The 12,307-nt window shown below is 59.7% G+C and overlaps 1 protein-coding gene across 1 annotated transcript in view; it reads right to left on the bottom strand.

The window, feature by feature from the left end:
• The window catches only part of PTPRS (protein tyrosine phosphatase receptor type S), an 84,448-nt gene that overhangs the window by 15,730 nt on the left and 56,411 nt on the right, over positions 1–12,307 (bottom strand). The window contains exons 12-16 of the mRNA XM_049788068.1: positions 11,797–11,930; positions 10,553–10,697; positions 4,480–4,785; positions 1,915–2,108; positions 900–926 (exon numbers count right to left, since the gene is read on the bottom strand). Coding sequence (XP_049644025.1) covers positions 900–926; positions 1,915–2,108; positions 4,480–4,785; positions 10,553–10,697; positions 11,797–11,930 — 806 coding nt within the window. The remainder of the gene's footprint in view (positions 1–899; positions 927–1,914; positions 2,109–4,479; positions 4,786–10,552; positions 10,698–11,796; positions 11,931–12,307) is intronic.

The raw sequence follows: 12,307 nt of genomic DNA, 5'->3' as shown, positions 1-12,307 counted from the left end.
TAGACGTGTGATAGATTGGCGCCCTGCCTGCTGCCCTCTCTCCAGTTGTGTCCTGATCTAATCTCACCCCCAGGCATGCAGAGGTACAGGGAGGGGGGATTGGGTCCTCCTGTCCGCACAGACTCCATCACCCCCACAGTTTATAGAAGGATGGGGTTCCCTGAATGGCACATACCCGAGTACCCACACACAGGGCTCATGCTTACCCCATAATTAACCACAGTTAAGCATGCCTGGAGGAGGATGGGTGCATATGGACGGAGTGGGTGGGTCTCCTGCCCCTCAGCCTCACTTGCAGCCGCCCCATCTCCCTCCCCTTGGGTCTGAGACCCAGTCCGCTTGGCACCCCAACTCGACATTGGGGTCGAGGCTGAATCTCATGGCAGAGATTTGGGCGTCACACCCCATTTGGGGTGAGCCTGGAAGTCGGGTGGGGTGGAAACAGCTACAAGAGCGCACAGGCTCACCCCAAAGCTCTCTCGGGTGCAGAAACCAGCCCGGGGGTCTGATAAACCCCCAATTGCATGTCAGCTAGACCAGAACTAAGTGGAGACGCCGGGTCAGGGGAGGGCCTGACCCGGGGGTGTGCAGAAATGGGGAAGTTAGAGTCTGCAGAAATAGGGGGGCATCCTAAAGCCACCTCCAGCATCTGGGGGGCCCCTAGAAAAGTGGGAGCTGTCGGATGACATGTGGGACCACCCAAGATCGGTTGGATGCAAAAACCCAAGGGGGAGAATTCACGGGGGAGGCGCTTTGGGGGCCCAGAGGAGGAGACTGTCCCATGGAGCTAGGATGGGGAGGGTGGCGTGCAGGGTGGGGCGGGGAGAGCACAGCACGGCAAGGCACGCACGTCCTGCGAGAAGAGCAAGAGCACGGCAGAGACCAGGCGGGCTACTCACATATTCGGCCGTGTCATCCGTCTCCCACTGATGCGGGAGGAGGCGGCGGGGGAGAGAGGAGGAGGTGAGCCAGGGCCAGGAGGGGAAGTGGCAGGGGCGAGGGGGAAGAGGCCAGGAGCCCCGCCCACCCTACGGGCACACCCACTGCACAAACCACGCCCCAGGACAGCCATTCGAAGACCACGCCCACAGGACTATGCCCAGAGAAGCATCCACTCGCAGGCCACGCCCATGGGAAGCCACGCCCAGAGCGTGGAGGCCAGGCCCCTGCAGGACCACGCCTACTCAGACCACACCCACTCAGAGCCACGCCCACAGTGAGGTTCTACAGAAGAGGACCCAGCTGCGGACCACGCCCCTAGAGGACACCCACCGAACATCCATTCGCAGACCAGGCTGTTACAGGAACCGCCCACCCCACAAACCACACCCACATGTCACGCCAGAGCCACACCCATAGGGCTACCGCCCATAGAAAAGCATCCACTCGCAGGCCACGCCCCACAGGGACACACCCACAGGACGAGCCACCACGCCCCATAAAACATTTGCAGGCCAGGCCCCTATAGGGCCCTGCCAGCCCACAGACCACGCCCATTCATATCACACCAGACCCCGCCCAACACGCCCACGCCCACAGATAGGTCCCATAGAAGAGCACCCACCTGCGGACCATGCCCTACAGGACACACCACACCCACTCACGGCACACGAGAGCCACGCCCACAGAGAAGCAGCCACTCACAGACCACGCCCACAGGGACACACCCACCAGACAAGCCAGTCCAGACCGACCATTTGCAGACCAGGTTGCTACAGGACCACGCCCAGCTGCAAGCCACGCCCACTCAGATCACACTAGAGCCACGCCCACAGGCTACTCCCGAAAGAGCGCCCACTCACCGGCCACGCCCACCGGACAAGCCACGCCCCATAGAACCGCTCGCAGGCCAGGACCCTGTAGGTCCCGCCCACCCAAGACCACCGAGCCCGCCCGCCCGCAAGCCACGCCCACCTGTGCATCGGCCAACATGACGTCCTTGATGCGCGGCGGCCCCCGGGCCTCGGCGCCCTCCATGCGCACGTAGTGGACCTGGTAGCCGCGGATCTGGCCGTGCTGCCGGCCGGGCGCGGGCGAGCGCCACAGCACGCGGATGGCCGTGGCATTGAGCGCCTCCGCCTCCACCTTCCGCGGCGGCGCGCTGGGCACTGGCAAGGGCAGGACGGGCGGGGAGGGAGGGAGGGAGGGGCGGGCGGGCCGTTACTGGGGGGCCTGGCCCTGCCCCCCAATGGCAGCAGCGGCGGCAGTGCCACTGCGCGATGCCATGCCAGGGTGCAATGCTCACCACCAGGCCCGGGGGAGGGCACGCCTCCTCCTCCTCCTCCAGGCTGTCCCCGGGCTCTTGGAGGGTGTGGGAGGAGGGGCCTCACGGATGGGGCACTGAGGTTCCCCCTACCTGCCTCGTCTATATCATCTGCCATGACTTCCTTTTGGGGTGGTGGTTTTGATTTGGGGGCCGCACCCAACCGTGTTCTAAATTATTCCCGCTTGTTGTGCTCAGGAATCACTCTGACAGTGCTCTGGAGAACTATGGATGCAGGGAGTTGAACCCGGGTCAGCTCCTGCAAGGCAAGCCCCATCCCTGCTGTGCTAAGTACTGGCTCTGTCTGAAGGAGCATTACACTTTTCCTCACACCCTTACTCCAGGTGGTGGTGGTTGGTGGTTGTTTTTTTTTTTTTGGGGGGGGGGGCTCTTTTCATTTTGCACATGGGGAAACTGAGGCCCAAGAATGGGTTTCACGAATTGCGCACTCCAGTGTACCCTAAGAGGCCACCCGTCCTATTTGGCCTGGGGGACCAGCGCGGAACCCCTAGATGAAAGGCCATACCTCAATTGATGTCAGGAAAAGTTGGTTTTTGGTAGTAGTGCTCAGGACTTACTCCTGGCTCTGTGCTCAGGGATCTCTCCTGATGGGGCTTAGGGGACTATATGGGAAAGCCGGTATGGAACCCAGGTCAGTCGAGCTCTGAGCTCTCTCTCTCAGGCCCCTAATTGGTTTCTTTTTTTTTTTTCGGTTTTTGGGCCACACCCAGCGATGCTCAGGGGGTTACTCCTGGCTGTCTGCTCAGAAATAGCTCCTGGCAGGCACGGGGGACCATATGGGACACCGGGATTCGAACCAACCACCTTTGGTCCTGGATCGGCTGCTTGCAAGGCAAACGCCGCTGTGCTATCTCCCCGGGCCCCCTTAATTGGTTTCTTTAACCCCCCCAGGCTGAGGACTTCATGGGGCAAGTGTCTGTTATCAAACCTGCCAGACCAAAAGGCAGATTCCAAAAGGGAAGGAACCTCGACTTCACCATCAAGAGGCTGAACTGTAAGGGCTGGGGGCCGGGCTGCGGGGAGCTAGGACTTTCTAGCATCTTTTCCCAGCCCTGGCAGTGACATTTACACTGTGGAAGTTGGCCGATACTCTAACGTGACTTCCGAGAGCATCTTGGTCGGGTGCTCACCTGGGTCCAACCCACTTTACAGGGACGGTGACTCCAGATGAGGCTGATGTACAGCCAGGCTCTAAAAACCATTTTTTGGGGGGGGGGTGTCAAGATCGAAATGATTGTTTCTCCCGAAGCCAAGGACTGAACCCAGGGTTCATGCCTGTGAGGAAGACTTGCCTTTTTTCACTTTTTTTTTTGGTTTTTGGATCACACCCTGCAGCACTCAGAGGTTACTCCTGGCAGGCTCGGGGGACCATCGGGGATGCCAGGATTTGAACCATCGGTCCTGGGTCAGTTGCTTGCGAGGCAAATGCCCTACCCCTGTGCTATCTCTCTGGTCCCCTTTTTTCACATTTTTAAATAGGGATTCCAGGAGCCAGAACAATAGTACAGCAGGCAGGATGTTTGCCTTGCATGCAGCCAAGGCAGGTTCAATCCCTGGCATCCCACAGGGGGCCCTGGGTACCACTTGGAGTGATCCTTGAGTGCAGAGCCAGGAATAACCCCTAAGCAGCATCAATGTGACCCACCTCCCCCAAATATAGGGAGCCACTACTAGCAGTGCTGGTGGGGGCACTCTTGGCCTTGGGGGCAGAGTTCACAGCAGGAAGTGATCGGGTACCAGGAAGTCACCTCTGGGGCCACTCAGTGGACTGGACTAATCCCAGCTGCGTGCTCTCTTTGGCCCTCCCTGATGCTTATGACTTCCCTTTCAGTCTTGTTTTGGGGCCACATCCAGGGATGCTCAGGCCCGATTCCCAACTGTGCACTCAGGAATCACTCCTGGCAGTGCTCAGGGGACCCTAGGGGATGCCGGGGATCAAACCCAGGTCAGCTGCGTGTCAGGCAAACACTCTCCCCATTGTGCTACCACTCCTTTTCTTCGGAGGCCGGTGCTCAGGGATACTCCTGACTCAGTGCTCAGGGCTGACTCCATTCCCGGCAGTGCTCGGGGGACCGCCCTGGGGGTCAGTCGTGGGCCAGGCTCGTGCCCTCCCAGCCAGCCCAGCCTGCCACACCGGGTACTGGGCGGTGTGTCGGTCTCGTGTCTGTCCCACCTGGGGGGTTCTCGGTGCTCACCGTCCTCGTCGGTGCGGACGACCACGGGCGAGCTCTCGGGCCCTGGTCCCACCTCGGTGTGAGCCACCGTCGTGATGCGGTACTCGGTCCACTTGTCCAGCGCCTCCAGCAGGATCTGGGTGGTGGTCGGGGGGATGCCGTTCACCTCCCGGGCTTGCGGGTCCTCCGAGCCCAGCGGTCGGTAGCGGACACTATAGCTCACCAGGGCTCCGTTGTGCGTGTCCGGCGGCGGTGGGCGCCAACTTACCAAAATGGCCGTGGAGCGCGTGCTGACACATTTAACGTCTTGAGGGGGGGCTGACGGTTCTATGGGGGAGGGGAGGGGAGGGTGGGGTGGGAGGGGATGGGGAGAACGTGGGGGGCAGAGGGGAAGGGATAGGGGCAGGCGGGAAGGGCGGGGAAACAAAAGATGGGAAAGAGAAAAATAAAAAAGAAGATGATAACAAACAAAACAGAACCAAAAAGCAAAAGAGAAGACGAACCCAAAAAGAAAAGGGGGTGCTGGTAACCAAAGGTGAGATGAAGGGGGTGCAGGGTTGGGGTGGGCACCGGGAGGGCTGGCCAAGAATGCTGTGTTTCTTCTGGGGTTAAGGCCCACACCCGGCTCTGCGCTCAGGGATCACTCCTGGTGGTGCTTGGGGGAACCATGGGGGTGCCGGGGACCGAATCCACGCCAGCTGCGTGCAAGACCAGCGCAGTCCCTGCTGTGTTATTGCTATATCATATTCTTTTTTTGTTTTGTTTTGTTTTGTTTTGGGGCCACACCCGGCAGTGCTCAGTGGTTACTCCTGGCTCTGCACTCAGAAATTGCTCCAGATAGGCTCGGGGGACTCTATGGGATGCCAGGGATCGAACCCGGGTCCTTCCCAGGTTGTCAGTACACAAGGCAAACACCCTACTACCAAGCTATCACTCCGGCCCCTCCATTATAGATTCTTTTAGGGCAATCAATGTTGGTTCTAGGGAGGAATGATCAATGGGGTTTTTGGGGGGCTTCGTTTTGGAGAATGCCACTTGCAGAGGTGTTCCAGGGCTGACAATGCACTCAAGAATTACTCCCGGCAGGGCTCGGGCAAGCTTAGGGGGTACCAGGTTTTGAAACCAAGTCAGTGTAAGGTAAGCACCTTCTTCACTGCTCCCCACTTCCCCCAATCCAATCAACATTCTTCTTTCCTGAACAGACTGGGGGGGTGGGGTAGGCACTTTGCCAGGGGTTGTGAGAATAGCGCTTCCCTGGGTGCCAGCTGCTTTGCCAGCTCACGAGATAAAAGCCCCATTTATTGGGCAGCTGCTGCAGTGCGTGGGACTCAGAGCAGTGCCCACCCCATATGTGCCCTCACTGAATGCAGGGGAACCTCCGGGGATGCAGGGTTCCAGGCCCCAGACAGTCCCTGCGTGCCAGGCATGGTGCTAAGTTCCCAAGGAGGGAGTAGCCAGCGCCACTATATAAGCACCTACTATGTGCCGTGAGGTGCTTTCCTGGAAAGTGCCTGAATAGTAAACACGGTGTGCCTGGAAGTTTGCTAAGTGGCGAAGAAGAACCTACTGTGTGCCAGGCATCTCTAGGGCCAGGCTTTTCTGGGGGGAGGGAAGTGAGCCCCCAAACACTTAGCCCCTACTTTGCGCCAGGCCTGGTGCTACTCAGATTACCAGCTGCCTACATATAGCACCTAACCCTGCTCTGGACCACAGTGGCCAGGAGGCCCCTACCGTGTGCAGGCGGTGCTTTTTAGTATGTCAGTGAGTGCATGAAGTGCCTACTATGTGCAAGCACTGCAGAAGACCGTGCAGCACATTACCAGTCCCCCTAGGCATTGCCTGGTAGACTCCCTCACCTGGGGAAAAAAGCACCTACTGTGGGCCAGGTATAGTGTGAAGATTCTGCGGGGAAACAGCTGTGGTTCCCACATAGGAAGCCACTCCTGTCCAACTGAGGGCGCTAAGTAACAGCAGGGGCACGGTGGGGTCATGTCCCCAGGAATGAAGCTACTCGACTGACCCGAGGTAGCTGGCATGGCCTCTCTGAGGAGCCCCCAATTCTGTGTCCACCCAGGGCTCTGTGCACAGTGACATTAACACAGCACCCCTGAGGGTCCCCAGAATGGCCCTGATCTCATCCAGGTCTTCACGTCTGTTCTGACATGTGGGTCAGCTCCACACAGACTGTTTTCTCTATTTTGGTTTTTTGGGGGTCACACCTAGCTGTCCTCCAGGGCTAGTTCTGGCTCTGTGCTCAGGGGACCATGTGGGTTGTCAGGGGTGAGAACAGTGCCCTCCCACTGTCTCTCTTTCTCCAGGCCACATTTGATTCTGGTTTGAACTGAGTCCCAATTACAGACATGCGTGCCCCATAGGAGAAATGAATGACTCCTGGCAGGCTCAGGGGACCCTATGGGTAAGCCTATGGGTAAGCCACTTGCAAGGCTAATACCCTGCCCACTGTGCTATTTCGCCAGTCCCTGAGCATTTTTCCCCTTTGGATTTTGGGCCACACCTGTTGACGCTCAGGGGTTACTCCTCTCTATGTGCTCAGAAATCGCTCCTGGCTTGGGGGACCATATGGAACACCGGGAGATCAAACCGCAGTCCACCTAGGTTAGCGCGTGCAAGGCAGACGCCTTACAGCTTGCACCATCGCTCCAGCCCCAGTCCCTGAGCTTAACATATTTAAGAGCAAAAGGGTTGTGTACTGAGTCCTTAGAGACTACGCTGTCCCCATCCCCAGATCTTGCCTTGTAGCTGGGCTAGGGAGGAGCCAAGAAGCTGCTCTGGGATCCCCATGGGTGCATACCACAGTGGCCAGTGCACAGGCACCCCTGGGAGGCGCCCACCGCCTGCCAGACCCAGCGCCTGGAGCAGCTGACTCTGAAAACACTCCACGGTAGGCTGGACAAACTCCTTGTCCTCCCCCGTTTGGATGCGGGAGTGGGATTGGGGTCAGCCACAGACAGGCTCAGGGCCACAAGCACCCCATAAAAGAGGCTTGAGAAGAAATCTTAGGTATCCCTGCTCCTTTCTGTTTGCACACCCATTGGCGATCAAGGCTTACTGTGGCTCTGCGCTCAAGAATTACTCCCAGTGGGCTCGGGGGACCCTATGGGATGCCGGGCATTGAACCCGGTCGGCCACGCTTTAAGGTAAGCACCATCCTCTCTCTGTTATTCTTCAGCCCCTGATAGATTTTAAGAGTTTGGGTCACATCATTCAGGGCTTGGGAGGTCTCTCTGTGGTGCCAGAGACAGAACCTGAGTGACCATGAGTCCTGATTCTGAGGCCCCCGCAGCTAGGACTCTCTCCTCACTGCACCCCAAATTACAGGTGGGGAAATGCATTGACTTGAGGGAAGAGGATTCCCAAGAAAGGCAGGAGTGGGTGGCTTTCTGGGGCTCCTGAGTCACATTTAACAGACTCTTGATTCTCTTGTTTTGGGGGGCCACACCCAAGAGTGCTTAGGGCTGACTCCTGGTGGTGCTCCGAGGACCCTATGGGATGCTGAGGATCAAATCCAGGTCAGCTGCGTGCAAGGCAAATGCCCACTCCGCTGTCCCTGTCACTCAGACTATCCCTCACCTCACAATCCCCATTTCCAGTCCACTAATGGGTCCTCCATTACTAGTAATACTGCACCCCTGAGAACTTCTATTATCATTTTTGTGATGCCCGACCCCCTATGTGGTGTGGGGAATCAAGCCCCAGCGTGGGCTTTTGCATTTCAGATTTCTTGGGCAGGCTGCAAGCCCCCATGAATCTTGTCAGAGCCCATAGTAATCGATTCCTCATTGGCTGGCTACCCCGAGATAGATGCTAAGACCCCAAGATCAATCTGAGACGCTCTATCCTCCCAGGTCCTATTTCAACTGTAGGGAACCGGAGAAATCAGTCATTCCTGACAGTGTTTGGGGTGGGGGGTGGGATGCAAGGGATCGAACCCGAGTCTGCCTCATGTTAAGGTGAGCACCCGCCCATCCCCGATTTCTTGACCAGCCGCCCCACCCAAAGTGCATCGTAGGGGAGGGGGGTTGTGTGGCAGGGAACTGGGCAGGAGGGAGGGGAGGGTTTGAGAAAAATGAAAAAAAAAAAAAAAAACACCACAAAAAAGACAAAAACCAACAACAAAAAACCAACAACAAATCCAAAATGATATATAAAAAAAAAAAGGAAAAGAAAAAAAACCTTGAAAACAAATGAGGCCCATCCTGGACGAAATGTGTCTGACTGGCAACCAGGAAAAGGGGAAAAAATGATTGAAAAAAACAAAAACAAAAACAAAACAATAATCCAAGAAGACGGGACGGAGATGGCGATGATGAGAAAAAAACAGAATAAAAGAAAGCAAGAAAGACGCCTCCAGACGCCCCACGCCGGGTACCTACCTTCCACTGCTCAAGTGCTAACTTACAAGGGAAGGGGGTGGTGGGGGGCCAGGCCCCAGGAAGGGGGGCGGCCAGGTCTGCGGAGGCGAATGACGGCGGCCTCCAGCCCCGCTGCAGCCCGCAAGGCCAGGAGGAGGGCCCAGTGCGTGGGGAGGACTCCTGGCTGAGTGCTCTGCGCCCCACCTACCCTTGAGATGCGCCTGGGAAGCCCGCAGCCCCCCCCTGGGGTGCGGGGAGAGGCAGGAAGCCGGACTGGGGCTCAGGGTGACCAGCGGAGAGCTGTCTGGGTCCCACACCCCACCCCGAAACCCATCAGAGCGCTTTGCGTGTCTGAGTCGAAGACGCTGTCTTGGATGACCGGGGGGAGGTCACCCCCTCTCACGGTCCACAATCCAGCCCAACCTGCGTCAGTTCTGGGGGAAATGGGGGGGGGACATAGATACCCCTTTGCAGGCCTGTCTGTGGAGCTCCCTTGGAGTGGCAGGAAGGGGCGACACTGAGGTGCTTGCTTTGTTTTTGGAGGCCACACCTGGCCATGGTCAGTGGACCCTCTGGGATGCCAGGGATGGCACTGGAGCTGGTCTGATGTCACTCCAGCCCCCCAAAGTTTTTGTTCTTGTTTTGTTTTTGCTTCTTCTGCTTGGAAAGGGGAAACTGAGGTCTGGAACTGACCACTCCTGGGTCCCACTTCCCCATCTCTGGGGTGGCACGCAGGTTGGGCTGTTTGTGGGGCTCTGCCCGAGACTGGCATGTACTCACCTTGGCGGCCCTGACCCGGGCTCCACCGACACCCGGCCCACACGACACCCTCACTGAGCTCCCCTCACACATGGACCCCCGGACGCCTTTGCAAGCCCCGGCGGCGTGGGGGGGGGACAGGCAGGGGGACCCGGGGTGTGTGTGTGAGGTTGGGGTCCTGTGTCTCCGAGGCCCTTGACCCTGGCGGCGCGCCCCATGACTGACCCGTTGGCCCTTCACGGGTGCGGGTGTGCCGAGGCTGCTTCCGGAAGGTGGCGGGGGCCACGGCATGGCTGACTTAAGGCAGGGGTGCGCAGTGGGGGGGTGAGAAGGGGTGTCCCCAGGCACTAGGCTGGGTTGAGCAAGAAGGAAGGAGCAAGAGAGGAAACAGAGTAAGAGAGGAGGGCTGCCTGGCTGGGGTGCAGGCAGATGACCGCAGGGGCAGAAGGGACCACCAAGTCCCCTGCCATCACAAAAGCGGGTTTGCAGGGGCAGAGAGGCCGGGCGGGCATGGTGAAGGCCAGAAATCTGAGCGTCCCTATCCTGGGGCCAGTCCCCCCAACACCTGTCACTGCCTTTGACTCTCCCACCTGGGGATTGGGAGCCATGTGGGGTGACTTTTGGGGCACCAGGTCCCTGGGCTCTCGGCTTTCTGAGGATCCGTGTGCAGCCCTAAAGACGCCCCTAAGACGGGTGCCACCCCTGGAGCCCCGAATCTGGGCATGGACGAGCCCCTTCTGCATCCCACCCACCCACCCCCGTGGCGGGAGGCAGCAAACCGGCCACGTCTCCAGGCCACGGGTGGGTGTGGGTGTGGGCCTGGGCCGGGGACCCCGAGGCACGGCGCGGGCAGAGGCGTCCGAGGTCAAGGAGCCGGGCGGGGTCGGGCCGAGGCACCCCCCACCCCGGCGGTGGCTCCGTGTGCGCTGCAGGAAGGGCGGGCGGGGGTCCGAGACACCTACTGGACTGCAGCGTGCGCTGCCGGACCACCGAGGTGAAGGCGCCCAGGCCCTGCGGGGAGCGCGCCGCCAGGCGGAAGGCGTACTCCGTGTTGGGCTTGAGGTCGTCCACCACGAAGGCCGTGGCCGGCTCGAAGGTCCGTCCCACCTGGGGGGGGCAGAGGTGGGGTTGGGAGAGAGAGAGAGAGAGAGAGAGGGAGACAGAGACAGACACAAAGAGACAGAGACAGGGACAACACGGGCAGGGACAGGGATCACGGGCGAAAGGGTGGGAGGCGACACGGGGACAAGGCCCAGAGGGCACCAGGGAGCATCAGGGAGGCAAAGGGGTGCAGGGGCCAGACAGATCAGGAGGGAGAGAGAGCGAGGGGTGAGAGGCGAGAACGTTGGCAGCGAGCGGGGGCAGAGACGGGGAGAGAGACACCGGCTAGGTCAGCAGGGCGGGTCCGAGAGGCGGGAACCTGAGGGGGCAAAGGCAGCGCCTCCCCCCACGCGGCTCCCCCTACCTGGAGCCCCACATCGCGGCCCCAACCCCAGGCTCGGCCTATAAAGGCCCCCCACCAGGAAGGTGCTCGGACACGCCCACTTTGTTTTATGCCCCTCCCACCGGGAGCTAGAACATCTTCTTGCACCACGCCCGTGGCCACCTGATGTCGGGCCCCTCCCACTAGAAGTTAGCCCACCCCTGCATGCCCCGCCCACACAAGCCAGACCACGCCCATCTGGTGCTAGCCCACGCCTACCAGAAGCCAGCCAACCTCGCGAGCCCCGCCCACCAGAAGTGAACCCACCCAGTGTTCCCCGCCCACAAACTCTAGTTCCAGGCTCCTCCTACCAGGAGCAAACCCACCCCATCACATACCACGCCCATTGGCCATGCCCCACCCACCACGAGCTAAGCCACGCCCCTAGCCCTAGGCCCCACCCACCAGAAGCCAACCACCTTCACTGTGCCGCACTCATTACTCATGCCCCACCCTGGCATGCCCCACCCGTTGCTCATGCCCTCTCCCTCTCAAGCTTCCGTCTCCTCATAAGCCCCACCCATAGGTCCTCTTCAAGCCCCACCCACCCACTGGCCCCTCCCACAGTTCCTCTTAAATCCCGCCCACAGCCCTTCCCAAACTCCACCTTCCGCCCTTTGTGAGCCCCTCCCAGACCCACCTGCCAGTAACCACGCCCCTTCCGCCATCTTTTGGCGCCCCGCCCCGCCCCTCCCGGCAGCCCCGCCCGCCTGGCCCTGGTACCTCGCGGCCATGGTCGCCCTCCCTGAACAGCAGCTCGTACTTGATGATGCTCTCCAGCCTCGGGGGGCTCCACGAGAGCCCAATGCTGGTCTCCGACTTGGCTTCAGCCCGGAAATTCATGGGCTGCCCGGGCACTGGAGCAGAGGCAAAGGAACAGGAATGGGGAGAGGCCGGGGAGGGTGCAGTGTCAACCCTGGGGAGCGTGGCCAGCCCGTCCTCTCTCTGCCAGGGATGCTGCCAGAACGTCCTCCCGCGTGTTCTAAATTCTCTTCTTTTCCTCAGAATGCCATGGGCCGGCTTATGGAGCACAGCAGGAGCCCCTTGCTCACCCTCTCAGCTTCCAGTGCCAAATGCACTGCAAGGATCGTTCCCCAATGCCCTTCCCCTGCAGGGCACCCCAACTGGAAGGAACAGAGAGATGGGACTGGGGGTGTGGCAGACAGTCTGAAATGCAGATGTCCCACTCTGGCAGCCGTTCCAACCCCATCCTGTCCTGTCCCTTTGCTCCAGC

This window comes from Suncus etruscus, chromosome 15 (assembly GCF_024139225.1).
Source record: "Suncus etruscus isolate mSunEtr1 chromosome 15, mSunEtr1.pri.cur, whole genome shotgun sequence".
In the NCBI taxonomy this organism is placed as follows: domain Eukaryota; kingdom Metazoa; phylum Chordata; class Mammalia; order Eulipotyphla; family Soricidae; genus Suncus; species Suncus etruscus.
Note: the sequence above shows the minus strand (reverse complement) of the source record. Positions and strands in the feature narration are given on the sequence as shown.